Genomic DNA, 20,385 nt, shown 5'->3' with positions numbered 1-20,385 from the left:
CCCGCTATGCAGGCCATGCCCCTTCTCCACTCGTGCTCCCACCCAATACAGGAAGTTCTTAAACCAAAGCAATGCTCTTAAACCAAGTCACAATTTTGAAAAACTGTGAGCTCTTAAACCAAAACGCTCTTAAACGAAGTTACTCTTAAACCAAGGTACCACTGTATGTATACTGTATGTACACTGTTACCGACCAAATCCTGTATACTGAGACCAATATTACCAGTAATACCAGTATATTGGGAGGAAACATTACTGCCACACCACAACCACTACCATCACCACCATATTGTTACTGACCAAATCCAGTATACTAAATCACCTCATCCAGTCATATAGAGGTGGATGCAGCTGTACACAGGCTCTATACACCATATACATTACTGTGCAGTTATATCAGGTGACTCACAGGGGGACGTCTTCTCTGATCGGAGTTCTTTCCTTTTCATCTTCTCCATCTGCACTGGGCCGTTATGAGAACTTCTCCGAGCCACGAATCCACAGAATCTGCCAGACAGATATATTAGGCTCCACACTCTGACACCATCTCCATCTCTCTACACACTGCACATCTGTACTGTCCCCTTTACACACTCCTTTAGTGGGTAGCCCTGACTCTATGTGACCTCCTAATAATATATGCCCCCCTCTGTGTATTCCCTCTCCCCCTATGTTGCCCCCCCAAAATAGATGGCCCCCTCTACCCCCTCCCTTATAGATGGCCCCCTCTACCCCCTCCCTTATAGATGGCCCCTCTCTCCTCACCCTCCCTTATGGATGGTCCCCTCTCCCCCCACCCTCCCTTATAGATGGCCCCCTCTCCCCCCACCCTCCCTTATAGATGGCCCCCTCTCCCCCCACCCTCCCTTATAGATGGTCCCCTTCCCCCCCTCCCTTATAGATGGTCCCCTTTCCCCCCCTCCCTTATAGATGGTCCCCTTCTTCCCCCCCACCCTCATAAATGCCCCCCTCCTTCCCCCCCACCCTCATAAATGCCCCCCTCCTTCCCCCCCACCCTCATAGATGCCCCCCTCCTTCCCCCCCACCCTCATAGATGCCCCCCTCCTTCCCCCCCACCCTCATAGATGCCCCCTCCTTCCCCCCCACCCTCATAGATGCCCCCTTCCTTCCCCCCACCCTCATAGATGCCCCCCTCCTTCCCCCCACCCTCATAGATGCCCCCCTCCTTTCCCCCCCACCCTCATAGATGCCCCCCTCCTTCCCCCCACCCTCATAGATGCCCCCCTCCTTCCCCCCCACCCTCATAGATGCCCCCCTCCTTCCCCCCACCCTCATAGATGCCCCCCTCCTTCCCCCCCACCCTCATATATGCCCCCCTCCTTTCCCCCCCACCCTCATAGATGCCCCCCTCCTTTCCCCCCACCCGTACAGGCTGATAAAAAAACAAAACTTAACTCACCTGACAACGCTCTCCCACGTTGATCCTCACTCCTTCGATCTGTCCCCGGCTGCTGCGCGGCTGCCGGGGGTGTCGCGTCTTATCCCCGGCAGCGCGCGCATCCCAGAACTCCCTGCGCGCCGGAAACCGGAAGTCAGGGCCCAAGGCGCGCAGGGAGTTCTGGGATGCGCGCGCTGCCGGGGGTAAGACAGAGCCAGACTCTTGTGACCGCAAGCAAAACAATGCTTGCGGTCACAAGAGTGATTGATCGGGGGGCCCCGTGGGCTACGCCACTGCGCTGCATCCAGCTTCTGCAGCCACTGGTAATCAAACGTCTAGAGAAGGGATCCCCAAACTACGGCCCGTGGGCCACATGCGGCCCCCTAAGGCAATTCATCCGGCCCCTGCCTTGTATATGTATGTATCTGTGTGTAAGTCTGTGTGTTAGTGGAATCTTTGTGTGTTAATGGAGTGTGTGTGAGAGAGTGTTAATGTTCATGTGTGGCTGAGGTAGAACTCAGCATGATCCTGTTTGGCTTTGGTAGAACAACTCTCAGCATGATCCTGTGTGGCTGTGGTAGAACTACAGCTCCCAGCATGCTCCTGTGTGGCTGTGGTACAACTACAGCTCCCAACATGCTCCTGTGTGGCTTTGGTGGAACAACAACTCTTAGCAGGATCCTGTGTGGCTGTAGTAGAACTACAACTACCAGCATGATCTAGTCTGGCTGTGGTAGAACTACAGCTCACAGCATGCTCCTGTATGGCAGTGGTAGAACTACAACTCCACCACAATACTCCTTCCTCGGACCAGAGACAGAAGAGCAGTATGATTCTCCTTATGGGCTGAGACAGTGTCCTCCACCGCTCTGAGGTACAGTAACTGTACTGTGTAAAAAGTTTGGGGACTCCTGGTCTAGAGCATATTCAAGGTTCGCTCACCTCTAGTTGTTACTTTAATAAATTGCCTTACTCCTCTACTACAGTGTATTATGCCTGTCAGTGCTACTCTGACACTAGCCAGGTGTGTGTGTGTGGGGGGGGGGGGGGGGGGGGGCTGTGGGGCCAAGGTGGCCCACTGAAGAGATAGTCTGTTATCGCTGCTCCTATTACACGGAGTGATGGGCTGCAGATCATGATCGATTTAATTAAAATCGCTTTCAAAAACGTCACTGTTGCCTGTATGGCGTTTTTTGGCCCAGCAATAAGGTCATGTGATGGTAGAGGAAAAAAAGTTTAGCACAAAAAAGCGCCTAAACCACAAAAAAGATTATTCATACATAAAGTAAAAAATGCTAGAAAAAAATGCATTGGCAGTAGGGATGGTCCGAACCTGCTGAGGTTCGGGTTCGTACGAACCTGAACTCTCGGCAATGATTCCCGCTGTCTTCCACCTCCGTGGAGAGGGTGGATACAGCCGGAGAACCGCTTGGAAAACTTGGAATCCGGCCTATGGCTATGGCTGTATCCCAGGTTTCCAGGCGGTACTCCGGCTGTATCCACCCTCTCCACGAAGCGGGCAGACAGCGGGAATCATTGCCGAGAGTTCAGGATCGTACGAACCAATCGAAACTTGTGACATGTCTAAAGATTAGTAAAACTTTAGGTGCACTTGTTGTAGCTTTAGTTTACAAAGAGTGATTCATACCCTCCATTCTTCACTCGTTTCCCAGCAGTTGGTTGCACAATCCAGATTGATGTAGAAGTAATAGGTACATATGCTTTCAGCCCCGCTTCAGAGATTTCCCCTTATTAATGGGAAAAGTCTGCAGATTCTTGGAAGTGCTAATATACCGTGCCTAACTTTTTCCCCACTCAGTTTTACATCTGAACTTTACAAACAGACAAGAACTAAATGATGATAAATTGATCTGATGGGGGATCGTGCTTTATTTTATCATGCTTTACACTATTAGGCCATGTTCACATCACATATTTTTTACGACAATAACGACAGTGTATAGAACAAGGGCCATGGAAATAATTGACTTGTCAATTATTTCTGGCCATTGTGCGTTGATTTCAATGCAATTTTTTGTGCAACAAGGGCTGTTGTTTTTGACAGCCGTTGTATGTACCTTATGTGAACATAGCCTAAGGGTGCCTTCACACATCCTTTTTGTGTGGTGTTTTTCAGGCCTCCAAAAAAATACCAGAAAAACTGCCAATTAGAGACGAGCGAACCTCGAGCATACTCGAGCTGGGGCTGCTGAACTTGGATAAAGCTCTAAGGTTGTCTGGAAAACATGGATACAGCCAATGACTATATCCATGATTTCCACATAGCCTTAGGGCTTTATCCAACTTCAGCAGCCCCAGCTAATCAAATGCCAAAGGATCAGGTTCGGATGAACTCGAGTATGCTCCAGGTTCGCTCGTCTCTAATTGGCAGTTTTTCTGGTATTTTTTTGGAGGCCTGAAAAACACCACACAAAAAGGATGTGTGAAGGCACCCTTAGGCTATGTTCACATAAGGTACATTCAACGGCTGTCAAAAACAACAGCCCTTGTTGCACAAAAAATTGCATTGAAATCAACGCACAATGGCCAGAAATAATTGACAAGTCAATTATTTCCATGGCCCTTGTTCTATACACTGTCGTTATTGTCGTAAAAAATATGTTGTGTGAACATGGCCTAATAGTGTAAAGCATGATAAAATAAAGCACGATCCCCCATCAGATCAATTTATCATCATTTAGTTCTTGTCTGTTTGTACAGTTCAGATGTAAAACTGAGTGGGAAAAAAGTTAATCACGGTATATTAGCACTTCCAAGAATCTGCAGACTTTTCCCATTAGTAAGGGGAAATCTCTGAAGCGGGGCTGAAAGCATATGTACCTATTACTTCTACATCAATCTGGATTGTGCAACCAACTGCTGGGAAACGAGTGAAGAATGGAGGGTATGAATCACTCTTTGTAAACTAAAGCTACAACAAGTGCACCTAAAGTTTTACAAATCTTTAGACATGTCACAAGTTTCGATTGGTTGGGGTATGGGTGCCGAGACCCCCGCTGATCACTTCCATCAGGCATGTCCAAACTTTTTTCGAAGTGTGCCAAATTTGATGAAGTGAACATGTGCGAGGGCCGACCATTTTGCTTGACATTCTTTGGACCATTAAAATGAATGCAAATAAACTTTTTTTTACAAAGTTTATTGAAAACGGCATACTTTTTATACTTAAAAAAATCCCGGGGCACACCACCAACCAAAATGGCACAAAATGACACTAAAACAGTACATATTATACATATAGTTCATAATATAGATTCTAAATGTATTTATACTCACTCAGTGTGAAACCTGGGCCTGTTTCGATAAACACAAAAGGGATATCCCTGTTTCTCTCCCCCATCCCCATGTTTCCCTCCCCCCTGCTTCTCCCCCATCCCCATGTTTCTCTCCCCCCTGCTTCTCCCCCCTCCCCATGTTTCTCTCCCCCGTTTCTCCCCCATCCTCATGTTTCTCTCCCCCCTGCTTCTCCCCCATCCCCATGTTTCTCTCCCCCCTGCTTCTCCCCCATCCCCATGTTTCTCTCCCCCCTGCTTCTCCCCCATCCCCATGTTTCTCTCCCCCCTGCTTCTCCCCCATCCCCATGTTTCTCTCCTCCCTGCTTCTCCCCCATCCCCATGTTTCTCTCCCCCCCCCCCTGTTTCTCCCCCATCCCCATGTTTCTCTCCCCCCTGCTTCTCCCCCATCCCCATGTTTCCCTCCCCCCTGCTTCTCCCCCATCCCCATGTTTCTCTCCCCCCTGCTTCTCCCCCATCCCCATGTTTCTCTCCCCCCTGCTTCTCTCCCCTGTTTCTCCCCCATCCCCATGTTTCTCTCCCCTGTTTCTCCCCCATCCCCATGTTTCCCTCCCCCCTGCTTCTCCCCCATCCCCATGTTTCTCTCCCCCCTGCTTCTCCCCCATCCCCATGTTTCTCTCCCCCCTGCTTCTCCCCCATCCCCATGTTTCTCTCCCCCCTGCTTCTCCCCCATCCCCATGTTTCTCTCCCCCCTGCTTCTCCCTCATCCCCATGTTTCTCTCCCCCGTTTCTCCCCCATCCTCATGTTTCTCTCCCCCCTGCTTCTCTCCTGTTTCTCCCCCATCCCTGCTCACCTTCCTTGAGATGCTCGCTGCGGGCGCCGTACCCCTCACCTACTGGCCCGGACGTGCTCCTCCAATCAGGGGAGACCGGGAGCGTGGTGTGTGCCGCGGCACACTGGTTGAAAAACACTGCTCTAGTGCACGGGAAAGAAAAGCCGAAATCTCGGACATCGCAAGATTTCGGCTTTCCTTTTCTGTGCACTAGAGTGATGTGGCGCAAGGTATCTGTTGCTGCCGGATACCTGGGGGGGCGTAAAAGTTCGGAACGCGGGCCGCAAATGGCCCGCGGGCCGGACTTTGGACATGCCTGGCTTACATGAACAGCAGACGGACTCGACTAAAGAATGGGCCGCCTCGTTTCTGTTTGGCCGTTTCATTGACTAAAACTTCTAACATGTCACTATGATAAGGCACACATTTCTTAATACTCTAAGTACACTCAATCATTGATCATCTTATAGACAGCTGTATATTAGGTATTGCTGCCTTAAATGCTATGTGTAACCTCTATTTTTTATTTTCTAACTCTTTTTTTTTTGTAAATACTTAAAGGGGTTGTCCAGGATAGAAAAAAGCTACAGCTACTTTTTTTCCCCCCATAAACAGCGCCACACCTTTCCTCAGGTCGTATGTGGTATTACACCTCCGCTCTATTCCCTTCAATGAAACTTACACACGCAAACTGACAAAAAGAGTGGCACGGTTTTAGAAAGAAATCAGCTTTGTTTTCCCAATCCTGAATAATCTCTTTAATTTCTCTCTTTAACTGTGCTGAGTGGGGATGGCTGCTTCCTGTTGTGATTTCAGAGCTGTAAATCATCCGATGATCAGTCAGATGTCTCTTTTCTTTCCTTAGAGCAGGAATCTCAATTTTAACACATAGGGAGGCATTTATTAAGTCCAGCGTTTTTTACGCCGGACTTATAAATACCCCCGCAGCTCCGGCGCTACGGGGATTTATGTAGAGGCGGACAGCCTCTACATAAATCCCGTGCGCACCGCCGAAGACCTACGCCAGCTGAGGACTGGAGTAGGTTTTCGGCGTACATTTGGGCGGAACGGATGGTAAATCGCGCGGACTCTGAGTCCGCGCCCTCCGTTCCGCCCACTACATGCCCCCTTTCCGCCCCCCTGGCGTACTCGGCGGAAAGTGCCGATTTGCGAATATTTTATTCGCAGATCGGCCATTTGCGTATAAAAAAATACGCAAATCGTCACTTTCTGCCGAAAATCATCCGTTCGCCGGATGATACATGTGGCCCATAGACAAAGAACCTGTAGCATACTCCCTATGAGTGCATTTACACTGAGGAAAAGAGTCCGAAATTCCAAGCGGAATTCCTGCCGAGGACTCTGCTCGGAACTTCGCTCTCCGTGGCCCTATACTTAAAGCGACTCTGTACCCACGATCCGAAACAACCCCCCCGCCCCCCCCCCCCCCCCCCCCAAAAAAAAAAAAAAAACAGCTTGAACCTTCAGATACTTGCTTTAAATCTAAGATCTGACCTGGGGTCCATTCGCCAGGTGATGCAGTTATTGTCCTAAAAAACAATGTTTAAACTTGCAGCTCTGTGTCAAATTGGTGTGGCCTAGAGTGTCTGTGCCCTAGGTTTGCACCGCCTCTCTGTCCCTCCTCACCATATCTCCTATTCCTCACCTGTGTGAACACTACACATGTTTTCGTTAGGGCATCTGTGCACTGCTCAGACAGGTGAGGAATAGGAGAAACACTGCCTGGGGCATTCCTAATGATGAGGATGTCAGGGAGGAGGGACGGAGAGGCGGTGCAAGGCCTGGGCACACACACTCTAAGCCACGCCAATTTGACACAGGGCTGCAAGTTTAAAAGTTGTTTTTAGGGCAATAACTGCATCAATTGCCGAACGGACCCCAGGACAGATCTTGGATAAAAAGCAGCTATCCAAAGGTACAAGTGGTTTGGGGGGGGGGGGGTCAGATTGTGGGTACAGAGTCACTTCAACATTAAGACACTGAGGCAGGTGGAATTCTGAGTCCGCGGCAGGGACTCTGCTTGGAATTTACACCACTTTTCCTCAGTGTGAATGCACCCTTTGTGTTACTTAATAAAACTTTTTACAAACCGAAGATTTTTATGTAGTAACCCAGGGGGTGCTAATTGTCACTTTCCAAGGCAGGTGTTGTGATACCGCTGCATCATTTGTGGTGTATGGTGGTGTATGCCTTCCGTGGGTCCCAACACACACCCATTAAAGGTATAGTCCCCGTGTCTCTGTAGTGTGATGATGATGAAGGACACGGAATCCAGTGTACTTAAACAGATTAATGTTTTCCTAAAGGTGCAGTACACAAAATACAAAAGTCTCTTTGCACACAAGCAGTCGAATAATAGTTGGAGAGTTAGCTTGACAGAGATCTCTGATAATTTTTGAGAATACATAGGAATCCTTGAATCACTGTGTTTCGCAGGTAGGCTTTACAGACACTGGATAAGACTTTAGAGACTTTCTAAAGTACAGTTACTGAGATAAACTTTAGAAGACATGAAGACTGAGGACTAAGTGGGCTACCTTAAGGGGGACCTATCCAGACAGTATTGTGCTCAGCTGTAAGGGCCCTAACCACCTTGGCGATAAAATTGGAAGAAACACCAGTACTTATGGCTATGACTCATCCGCCTAATGCTGGTCAAGGGCACAGAGTGACACGTCCAGTAGTACAGGCCCCATCTAAGGGTGAGCCAGCCGTTGGGGTTCCTCGTGATGTTCTGGTGAGTTACAGTGGTGTTAGTTGCACTTTCCCAATCTACTGACTAAACTAATGTTCCTGGAGACATAGAGAGAAGGACTTGGAGAGAGCAGGATAGTCCCTTAGCGTGGATAGAATCCACTTTCCCCAATCCTTGAATCATTCATGCAGCCATGGAAACAAACACGCGGTGCATACTTCCCACATACAATCCCACATTGTCAACTCTAGTCCTGCCCCTGCTGTAACTACAGGCCACGGCTTTACCTCCTCCAGATTGATTGACAGCCAGAGGAAGTGGGGCGGTGGCTGGTGAAAGGCAGAATGACACAGCATATCCCCTCCCCTCGTTAACATGGCTCCATTACAATCCCGCAAGGCCCCGTCACCAAGGGGAGGGGATATCATTACACTGGGGGCGCTGGGCCAGCCTCCACTGCATATAACCGGTTGGTGCACAAGAAGAAAACAGAACCAAGCGCAGGGATCAGGCATCGCTTTAAAAAATGGAACCTGGGACAAACTCGCCGTTTCTGACTGAGTAATGAAAAAAAATATTTTGACTTCCGAGATGGTTGATTTGCTCTAAATACTCTAAGATCTCCAGAACTCCCCCATCTCTTGAATCACTTATTAGATGTAAAAATTTTATCCCCATGAATAAGACGTGCATGTGTGGGAACATCTGTCACTCATTGCTGGGATCCGGCTCTTATCAAGGTAAAGCATTAGTCACTAGGTTGTTATGCACAAGGTTAGATACTGCCGCATGCCTGTGTGTTTTACCTTTCACTACAAGAATTACTGATTCCGAGCAATGAGAAGTAAAACATCAGTTATGAGATTCGTTAAGGGGGGAGATTTATTATAAGGGTAAAATGCCTTATAATAAATCTCGTAATGCACGTAAATATATTCACAAACACTGGTTTTGCAAAAAAACTTTTTTTGCATCGGGTCCCTCTGCGCCGCTTGTGCCAGAGGAGAGGGGAGGGGGCAGAATAGAGGGGTGCAGCTGCATGCAGAGGGGGTGCGGTCTCTGTGACACTGTCAGCCCGGGGATAAAGATAATTTCTGCGAAACACGTCGGTTCACAAAGCACCGCCGAAGGTAAGTTTGCACCGCTCATTTAATCAGCAATGGGAAACTGGCAGCACAGATATATGCGTCTCTGTGCTGTCAGTTTCCCTTTGACATTTCAAAAGTTACTTATCGCACCAGATCTCACTCCTGAGACATGTTGTTATCCCAAGATGCACTCACCAGTCTGCAGAACATCGGACTCATTCACTCCATAAGACTCTAAGTGAATCAGTGGGATTGACAGCCGAGAGACGTGCCCTGCTGCACACTTCCCCTGGTTGTATCTCGGGATCGCAGCAGATCTCAGGAGTAAGATCTGGTGTGATCAGTAGCTTTTTACATGTCAAAAGTTACAACAAATGATAGCTTTAAGGACTCTCTCATCAGTATATTGTGTGATTGTGTCAATCTGTAGTCATCCGAACTATAAGGCCCCATTCACAAAGAGCAAGAGAGGCGGAATGCCGTTAGCCTCCGTGTCATAATGATACTCTATGGGAGGCACGTGCACCGCATTGCCCAGTGTCTCTCAGCGCTGAGGAATGAACATGTTCATTCTTCAGCGCCGAGAGATGCAGTGTGTGCGCCTCCCCTAGGGTGTCATTATGACACAATGGCTAACGGCATTCCGCAGCGGACAATTCTGCTGCGGAATTCCGCCCCTCTTAGCGTATCGGGGCCTTATCCTTGCAGGTGGCTCTCCAGTTGTTGCAAAACAGCTGTAAACATGCTGGGAGCTGTAGTTTCATAATTGCTGGAGAGCTAGCTGCCCGCCACAAAGCCATCCTCTGTGCTGGGTATTTAACTATTTAGATGCTACTGTCAAAATTGACAGCAGAGTTTAAATGGCCTGAATTACCTTTATTGGTGATCCGGTGGCTCAGATGGGCAGGGGAGTCAATCTGTTCTCAGTGTCCAAGGCCTCAGTGAGTTCGGAGATTGCTGAAGAGTTCCCCTCAGAATCTTGTAGCAATTGACCACAGAATTATGATCAATGTACTATATATTGATCCCTATGTGCAAATGTGTAAAAAAAAACTACTTTTTTTTAATATATACATAAATCCATTCTATAATAAGTTTAAATCATTCCTCTATTTCTATTTGTTAAATAAAAAAAATAAACAAAAACAAAACATACTTGATATTGTCGCTCCAGCAGCACATAGTAATCGAACACTGATCTCAGAGATCAATGCAGTGCATATGTGATCACATAGATCACTGCAGTTATCATAGTAGGGCGGAGTTCACCCTGTTTTTGCAGCCCATGTAACAGAACAGTTTTAAAATGGTTACTTTTAATGAACACAAAAACCACGTTTTTATGTACGCACAAAAACAAAACAAAATAAAAACATCCGTTCTGATCAATTTTTTTTATAAGGAAAGTCAATGGAAAAACTGGATACACACAAATGCATCTGTTCTTTCTCTTAAACAGACACATTAAACAGACTGCAAAAACGCTGTGTGAACCCAGCCTTAGTGAAAAAAATATAAGTTTTCTTTAATAAAAAATCCCTGCCCAAGAACAAAAGTTTGAATCACCCACTTTTCCCATTTCATAAATAAAAATAAATTAGATAATTAACATATTTTATATCGCCGTGTGCGCAATTGCCCAAACTACTATTATTAAATTATGGCATTTGCATAAGCGCAAAATAAAATACCAAAGTGCAAAACTGCTGATTTGGGTTTTTTTTTTTTTGGTCACATCAAATCCAGGAAAAAAAATGTAAAAAAAAGTTATAAAAAGCTTGCATATATACAAGTAAGGTACCGACAGAAAGTACAGATCATGGCACAAAAAAATGACACTTTAAATAACCCCATAGACCAAAAAGTAAAAGCGTTATAAGGATGGTAATAGAGCAATTCTAAGAACATTTAGAGGAAGATTTATCAAACTGGTGTAAAGTGACACTGGCTCAGTTGCCCCTAGCAACCAATCAGATTCCACCTTTCATTTCCCAAAGAGTCTGTGAGGAATGAAAGGTGGAATCTGATTGGTTGCTAGGGGCAACTGAGCCAGTCTCACTTTACACCATGTTTGATAAATCTCCCCCAGTTTTTTTTTTTTTAAGCAGTCAAATATAGAAGTCGACTATGGTAATCGTACTGATTTGAGGAATATAATGAAAATCGCAGTTTGTTTTTTTTCAAATTCACCAAGCAAATAATTTTTTTGCAGGAAGTGGTGTATTCTTTCCAGTCTGACACAGTGCACTCTGCTGCCACCTCTGTCCATGTTCAGGAACTGTCCAAAGCAGCAGCAAATCCCCATAGAAAACCTCTCCTGCTCTGGACAGTTCCTGACATGGACAGAGGTGGCAGCAGAGAGCACTGTGTCATACTGAGAAGAAAACACCTTCCTGCAGGACATACAGCGGCTGATAAGTACTGGAAGACTTGAGATTTTTTAATTACAAATCTATATAACTTTCTGAAACCAGTTGATTTGAAAGAAAAAGATTTTCGCTGGACAACCCCTTTAAGTTCAAGGAGGAAAAAGGTGCAAAAACTAAATGTGTCTGGAACATCAACAAAGGGTTAAATAAGTTAAAGCAATAAAAGTGATAAGTTAATGAAAGTAGTGACATCCAATCATTGTGAGCTCTGGAGACACCAGCTCCAATGTCCTGTTACACAACACAGCCCGGAGCAGGTGACCAGCAGCAGTCACAGGGTGACCCGGGGGCCTCACACACAAGGTGACACGAGATAGCTGCCCGGGCACTGCCTGTTACTTTACCTTCTGTAACTGGCACACATAACACCATATAGTTCACCAAATGTATATGTAACTTATATATAACATATTTATATAATCCAAAAGCGTTAAAAATGGGCAGGAGACTGAATCTAAGCACGACAATGGCAGCAGGCAGCCTCAGGACAGCCTCTACGTCATCAAGCTGCGACGCCTCAGCCTGTCAGGTCCTTCCCGGCGAAAAGATCAGCGTCCGGAGACTGAGGGAGGTCGCCAACATGTATTATAAGTTCAATGGCTTCACCCAGAAGCTGGTTGGGGCTGCTCCGGGGGAGGCGTACAATCCTCAGGTGAGGAGGAGGCGGCTGAGGGAACAGCGGGAGCCGGCACTGACCTTCACCGGACAGGAGCCTTAGGGACTGTCACTAAATATTCGGGGCTCATTAGTAACGCAAAGAGATGTAATATTATAGATTTTATTTACTGTTTTGTGTTGCGTTTCAATAAACTTTATTTATAACCCGCATTAGTTTGTATGGGTTGGGGAACCTTCGGCCCTCCAGCTGTTGCAAAACTACAATTCCCATCATGCCTGGGCAGCCGAAGCTAAAGCTTCGGCTGCCCAGGCATGATGGGAATTGTAGTTTTGCAACAGCTGGAGGGCCGAAGGTTCCCCTATCCCTGGGTTACAGTATAGAGATCCCTATCCCTTACATCGCAGGTGTCAGACTGGCCGCCCTTCAGCTCCTACAAAACTACAGTTCCCATCAGCACTTATACCCCCAACTATTTGTATATGTCTGTAGTGCTGGCGTATGTTTGTAGACTGACACTTTAAGTAAACTCCCTTAAACTCTGAAAATAGGGTTTCTGAAATGGACAACAGTAACATTTATAGTTATTGCAGCACACACAATCCTACTGACAGCCGCCATCCCGCATCTGTGTACTATATGATGTGTAGGGGGGTCTCTGGATCAGTAGTTCTGTGTCAGTCGGTGCTTGATCACAGTGGGGATCAGGACTTGAGCAGCCCTGCAGTGCCCAGCACAAACACTGGTGGCAGCAGAGAGACCCATGTCTCCCCTTATTCCTGCCGCATAACGTATAAGATGGTGTTCACACAACGTAAGTTTTGAATCAATAACGGCCGATGTTGCCGATAACAACAACAGCCGTGATTAATTCAAAACTTTCGTGGACTTAAAGTGACTATACCACCAGGCCCAGGCTGAAGCACTGGAAGCGGCCGACCCATCCTTAGTGGGAAAAAACCCTAGCCCCTTCATGATATGACTCCATTAGAATCAATGGAACCCTATCATAGAGGGGCTAGGGTTTCCTCCCACTAAGGGTGGGTCGGCCGCTTCCAGTGCTTCAGCCTGTGCCTGGTGGTATAGTCACTTTCACGCTGAGTGAATCCCGGCCGGAGTGTATCCACTCCAGCCGGGATCCCTAGCGGCCGCACGCTCCATGGAGAATTTGGATGTGGGCGCACACGGATGCACTTGCATCCCAATTTAGCACAAATAAGGATCATTCAGCCAGTACTGCAGTACCAGCCAGGATGATCTTCACTGACATCGGGCGTTCTGTGACACAGCCAAGTCACAGAGCGGCTGGTGTCTTGCGTTGTCTGAATATAGCCTAATAGTGTATTAATCAAAAACTCTACTTATTTTAATGATGTTATATTGCCAAGTAATAGCTTTATTAATGCAGTATCTGAAAATATGCATTAGAGTACCCCTTTAATGCACATGAGCAGTGGGACCCCTTCATGGGAGACTTGTTGTCCATGAGGCCAGTGAAGAAGTGAAATGGGCCGCCTGGTTTCTATACTCCAGGGTCCTTCTTGTTTTGAAGGTGTTATTTGGGCCATCAGTATTATAGATTTCCTGGGTTCTTTTATAGTAACTCTCCTGTACTAAATATCCAAAAGTACTGTGCAGAAACTACTGTGGGTTTTGGTACCCATTGACTTCAGAGGGTCGGTATCAAATATGCAAAACCTGCGCTGTTGTAAGTTTGTTGTGAACCCATTGTAGTAAAACCACAGCAGGGTATGTACCTGTGTATATATCCTTATACTGTATCCAGGCTCATAGTATTCCAGCACATTGTAATGGTGTCTGATGGGGTGGAGGTCTATTCAGGTTAGTCAAGTTATTCCACAAAAGGAAGTAAGAGAATTGTTTGTTTAGTCCCTATAGATACTGAAAGACACTAAGCGGCCGCTAGGATAGGGCGTCCCCCTTCACCCTGCGGAAATGATTCTACGCTTGGTGGAACAGTTTGGTTGTCTGGTCCCCTACTTGGGTCAGAAAGGTCCAACAGGTATCCCGCTAGGTGATGATAGCATAGAAACATATAGGGCAGTATGCACTCATGACCCAAGTAGGGGGCTGGAAAACCAAACTGTTTCCCAAAGTGTAGGGTAATTTCCACAGGGTGAAGGGGACACCCTATCCTAGCCGCCCCTTAGTGTGTAGGCAGGGTGTGATAGGTACACGTACCTCCAACCTCATCACTCTACTGTCTGAAGTGTCTTCATCAGAATTGTATACATCCCAGTCTGGCATAATTTACACTGTATACATGTAATACCTCTTTTGACTCTTATTTCTGGTGTCAGTCCACCACTTTTTTTGCTTTAGGGTGCGTTCACACGTACAGGATCTGCAGCAGATTTGATGCTGTGTTAAGTTTGATAATGCTTGATAATGATCTTGTGAGGAGGTCGAAACGTCGCATCTTTTGTACTTCTCTGTATTTTTTTGGAATAAATCACCTTTTACACGTATGCTGGTGTGCTTTGGAACATCTTTACATGCTGTTAAGTTATTTAGTTTCATTAATATCAAATCCGCTGCGGATCCTGTACGTGTGAACGCACCCTTATAAGTTTTTCTACCAAAGAACCTTATCGTGCTGAATTAGGAAAATAGATCAGATTTAAGGTAGATGAAACCAGCAGTAGCGTGATTTGGGGGTTCTAGTGTCAAGTCATCACTGATCTGATACTTTGCATCTATAATAAGAGCCAATTCAATCTCAGTAAGAACACTATTCAATCTTCTAGCATGTGCCAGATTTCTTAGGCCTTGTTCACATCTACACGTTCCATGTATACGACAGTGACCTGTCAGAATGGGATGTCGATGTATATGTCGCAGTGAAATGATAGAATTTGATCAAATCCCGGGAAATTATGGAATGACCACACCGTTCCATCATTTCCCTAGGGATTTGATCAAATGCCTGACCCCTTTCAGGGAAATGATGGAATAAATGATCGAGGAGTCACCTGGCTCTATGTTTGGCGGCGGAAGGGGGAGCAGAGCACCACACCTTCCCGGCAGGCATACGGCGGTGGACTGGGATCAGAGCGGACAGGCTGGGGGAGCAGGAGGCGTGTAGCAGGGGAAATAAACGGTATGGGCGCAGAGAGGAGGCACACGGGGAGCAGAGCGGACAAGCTGGGGGGAGCAGAGAGGCGATACAATAAGCAAATACTATGTTGCAGGGGGAAATGATAAAGTTCATTCCATCATTTCCCTGAATGGGCTCAGTGATTTGATCAATTCTTAGGGATTTAATCAAATCCCTGATTCTATCATTTCACTGCAGCATATACGTGAGTAGACAGGTATGTGTCCCAGTGACTTCAGTGGCCTGTACTTGGTCAACTAGTGACAATGTTCGGGTCAGAGTTTTAAAGTGATATCTGCTGTGCATTGGGGTCCAAGGACACATTCTTATATGCTTAGAAAATGATGTGAACTTATTCACTAGTGGATTATGTTTGGGCCTTTGCAGTCAGTGGGACCCATACCTGTGTGTTCACCTATACAGGGTGAGAGAAATTAAAGGGGTTCTCCAGCGTTAGAAAAACATGGCCACTCTCTTCTAGAGACGGCAACGCTCTTGGCTTCAGTTTAGGTGCAGTTTGCAATTAAGCTCCATTCACTTCATTCCATTCAAACTGGAAACAAGAGTGCTGTCTCTAAAAGAAAGTGGACATGTTTTTCTAATACTGGATAACCCCTTTAAACTTTTCTTACTCGGAGGGTTCTGGCGGGTGTCTGCTGCTCCAAATGAGATAAAAATCAGACCGGACACTTTAGAGCAGACCCGGGCCACATCCGCTGATGTAACCAGCTCTGACCTGCCAACGTAACATTTACCCAAACAATCCTGTGGCAATCTGCTGTCTGCTGTCTGTCTGCATGATGGTAAATTCCTGGCCGGCACCATCTTGGCTGTATGTAAGCATTTAGAAAAATTTTCAAGAACAGCGGCACATAAAGAGACATAAGGCTCGAAATACTCACAGGGACTTAGTATGACCCCACTCCTGCTTTATATAGGATTTAAAATAGATATATTTTGTTCAAAAAGTTTCCTATAGGTGGCGCTGTTTTCTGCTGGGCCAGGTCTATTATGACAGACCTGCATCAGTGTCCTCTTGCTGTGTCTTTGGTTCCCCCATGAATTAGATACTTCTTTTGTCAATGGTCAGTGATTGACTGTCACTGCTAAAAGGAATCCATCTCATTCATCGGGGGAGCCGAAGAAGCCACAGGAGGACCCCAGGGGCGGCTGCTTAGGTAAAAATGGGATGTTTATTATTTTCTATGCAGCCCCGGCAGTAGATAAAATTTTTTAAATGACGGAGTACCTCTTTAGGGTATAAACACACTCACCGTATACGCAGCGTATTTACTGCTGCAATACGCAGCAAATACGCAACAAACACGCAACAAATACGCAGCAGATTAGATCTAAATAACTGAACACAGCATCAAATCTGCTGCAGATCTGCTGCGTATCTGCTGCGTATACGGTGTGTGTTTGTACCCTAAGGGGGAGATTTATCAAAGGGTGTAAAATTTAGACTGGTGCAAACTGCCCACAGCAACCAATCACAGCTCAGCTTTCCTTTCAGCACTGCCTAAAGCTGAGCTGTGATTGGTTGCTGTGGGTCTAAATTTTACACCCTTTGATAAATCTCCCCCTAAGGGTATAAACCCACACACTGTATATGCAGCGTATTTACTACTGCGATACGCAGCAAATACGCAGCAGATTAGATCTAAATAACTGAACACAGTATCAAATCTTCACCATCACATCTGCTGCATATACAGTGTGTGGGTTTTTACCCTTAGGGTATGTTCCCATTGAGTAAAACAGGTGAATCCCATCTGCCTCAGTGTGCCGCTGCTCTCCGTTTAAAGAAGTGTAATGTCACTTGCCTGGCGGAGAGCAGCGGCAGCGGAGGAGCACACGCTCTCCCACAGACAGGCTATGGGACACTGAGAGTTCCGCCGCGGAATTCCTCCTGTTTTACTCAGTGTGAACATACGCTAAGAGTGAATTAACTGCGTTAAATGGTGCCAAACCTGGTTATGGGAATTGTTATATGTGTGTGTGTGTGTGTGTGTAGCCAACTATGTGGGACTTTTTGAACAAATTTTTTTTTTAATTTAATAAATAGGGAACACGTTATATGAAGTGCCTGTCTGAGGTTTTTTGTTTTTTTTTTTGTTTTGAATTGGAGCAGCAGACGTCCTATAGCGCCTCTGAATTGTACATTGACATCTCATCTTCTGCCCGCCACACATACGTTTAACGTGTTGGCATATTGAGGTGGGAACGCAGCCAAAGGCTAATGTTTAAGTATTTACAGGTTTTTGTGTGTGACATGGTCCACCTGTTATATCCGTGCATTAGTACTGATACAATACACTGCATAAGTGTGTTACTACTGGAGGACTGCAGAGCTTCGGGGGCAGCACAAGCAATGTCCATGCACTGCTGTATATAGGGTCCGTGCACAGGGTTTATACTGATACAGAATATGATCACTTGAACAAAGAGGACACCTATTCTGCAGTGGTTCACCCTTCTGTATGGTGGGGAGGACGCTTTCAGGAGGGATTTTATGCCTGGGTGACATTGAGAGGCTTCTTCATGTCACTAGACACCTCCATGCGATGGGCGTACAGCCGGTGACCCCAATTGTAGCTGCAGCAGCTGGAGGTGTTTGGCCAAAAATAGGCCACTTCTCCTGTTGTCCTGACTACTGACAAGTATATCTGAGGGGCTGGTGTGTGAGCGGGACGAGACACTTCTGTATGCTATCATTATGTTTTATTTTCAGCAGTCAGCAATCCCCATCTTCTCTTCTCCCCCTGCCGGGCTCTGCTATATCTGGAATCTAACAGAATAAGATAAAATAAGCAGGACTGTCGTAGACCTGCCACATTGTCATCAGCAAAGCTTCATTTTTTCACAGTAGTTCTTACCTTGATAATAAAGGCCCTATTCCACCAACAGATCTGACGACAGATTATCTGCCAAAGATTTGAAGCCAAACCCAGAAGTGGATTTGAAAAGAGGAGAAATCCAGTCTTTCCTTTATGACCTGATCTCTGTTTATAGTCTGTTCCTGGGTTTGGCTTCAAATCTTTGGCAGATAATCTGTCAGATCTGTTGGTGGAATAGGGCCTTAAGAGTCGTCAGCCTTGATGATGATGATTTTTTTTTTTTTTTCAACCTATCTATCGGGAGGGGAAAAAAAAGTTTCAAATCAACTGGTTTCAGAAATTTATACACACTTGTAAATTTCTTGTATTTACTCAACTCAAGACTCCCCAGTACCTATCAGCTGCTGTATGTTCTACAAGAAGTAGCGTATTCTTTCCAGTCTGACACAGTGCTCTCTGCTGCCACATCTGTTCATGCCAGGAACTGTCCAGAGCAGCAGCAAATCTCAATAGAAAACCTCTCCTGCTCTGGACAGTTCCTGACATGGACAGAGGTGGCAGCAGAGAGCACTGTGTCAGACTGGAAAGAATACACCACTTCTTGCAGGACATACAGCAGCTGATAAGTACTGGAAGACTGGAGATTTTAAAGTGATTTACAAATCTGTAACTTTCTGGCACCAGTTGTTTTTAACAAAAAAAAATGTCTCTAGTTTATAGTTACGCTTTCAGTACAGATGGTGCTTTTACACAGAGATTGATCTGGCAGATTTTGAAGCCAAAGCCAGGACAGACTATAACTAAAGAACAGGTCATAAAGGAAAGACTAACATTTTTCCTCTTTTCAAATCCATTCCTGGCTTTGGCTTCAGTAATCTGTCAGATAAATCTCTCTGTGTAAACGCACCATTATTTGTTTTGCTTTGTCTGAAGCAAAAACCGATCTGCGCTAATCTCCCCCAGGCGGCCGACATGGATATAGCTATGGCTGGTTCACTCATCTTTACCTTTAAGTAGATACGCACAGTGAAGAAATGGAGAAGAAAAAAAAAAAACTTGTATATGGGCCAATAAACCACAGTTTAAACACCAGTCCTCCTAAAACTGTGCTTTCCTTCATTGTATTTACAGGGGTTAAGACCATTTGTTTTCCCAGAGGCTCCTGCGCCCATTTTCGCCACACCAACAAAGCTTCCAAGCGAGGCGGGTTCTGAATACCTTGGTAAAAACAGAGTCCCCGAGCTTCAAAGATTGTTCCAGGTAAGAACCAATTCATCGGGCCTTAAAATTGAGGCAGACTTATTCAAAGAGTGTAACAACACAGTGCAAGATATGCTCTAGCATCTAGCACAATTTCATGCTTGCATTTTTTATTTTTTTTTGTACTTTTATTATTTGGAATTACTTTGTAATTTAATTTTTTTTCTCCCCCTTTAAGAAACCAGATGGGATTCCTGTCCACTTAAAGCGAGGATATTCTGATAAACTCCTCTACCGAACCACTATGGCATTGACAGTCGGAGGGGCCATTTATTGCCTCGTAGCAATCTACATTGCATCGCAACCCAAAAAGAACTAACCACAATGGTTACAGCAGACCTCTCGAGTTGTGTCCATAGATCACGTTTTATTGCTTATTTTATGTATGTTTGGTTATAAATCTACAGATTTTTGCTCCCTATACGACAGTACGACTGGTCTACCACTTCCACCAGTCTTTGAGTAAATAACAGATTAAGAATGCATCTTGCACAGATGAGCCAGAACCAACCAGGCGGATAACCTCACGGGAAACATTTGTGCGATGGTTGGCGCCCGTTCACAGCTGTAGATCCGATACATCAGGTCTCCCGCTTCTTGGTTTAGAAAGGAAGCGACCAGATGAGATCCTGGATGTGACACTTTGTCACGGGCTGCTCCACCAAATGCTTCCGTCAAGTCTTTGTAACATAAAGGGTTAATGAACGTAAAGATTAAGTGATTGTGCTGCAAAATTACAAGGGAATAAGTCATATGTACAATAAAAACCAAGAACAGAGAGAGATATATGAAAATCTTTAAATAAAAAGTGACCATAAATCACTGGTGAGAT

At 45.8% G+C, this 20,385-nt stretch overlaps 1 protein-coding gene across 1 annotated transcript; it reads left to right on the top strand.

Moving 5' to 3' along the window:
* The first annotated feature begins 12,156 nt into the window (after positions 1 to 12,156).
* On the top strand, positions 12,157 to 20,375 carry COX7A2L (cytochrome c oxidase subunit 7A2 like). The gene is made up of 3 exons (XM_069954419.1): positions 12,157 to 12,371; positions 19,425 to 19,553; positions 19,732 to 20,375. Exons 1-3 carry the CDS (start codon positions 12,186 to 12,188, stop codon positions 19,870 to 19,872), a joined length of 456 nt encoding a protein of 151 aa, XP_069810520.1. The 5' UTR covers positions 12,157 to 12,185; the 3' UTR covers positions 19,873 to 20,375.
* The last annotated feature ends 10 nt before the right edge of the window (positions 20,376 to 20,385 follow it).

The sequence above is a fragment of the Dendropsophus ebraccatus genome, chromosome 15, assembly GCF_027789765.1.
Source record: "Dendropsophus ebraccatus isolate aDenEbr1 chromosome 15, aDenEbr1.pat, whole genome shotgun sequence".
NCBI classification, from domain to species: domain Eukaryota; kingdom Metazoa; phylum Chordata; class Amphibia; order Anura; family Hylidae; genus Dendropsophus; species Dendropsophus ebraccatus.
This window is presented reverse-complemented; position numbering and strand designations above follow the sequence as displayed.

What these genes read in the sequence shown, in the direction of transcription:
- COX7A2L (XM_069954419.1), top strand. Translation starts at nt 12,186, where the DNA reads ATGGCAGCAGGCAGCCTCAGGACAGCCTCTACGTCATCAAGCTGCGAC. An exon ending in GGGAGGCGTACAATCCTCAG is followed by an intron (nt 12,372 to 19,424) that starts GTGAGGAGGAGG and finishes TTGTATTTACAG; the next exon opens with GGGTTAAGACCATTTGTTTT. An exon ending in AGCTTCAAAGATTGTTCCAG is followed by an intron (nt 19,554 to 19,731) that starts GTAAGAACCAAT and finishes TCCCCCTTTAAG; the next exon opens with AAACCAGATGGGATTCCTGT.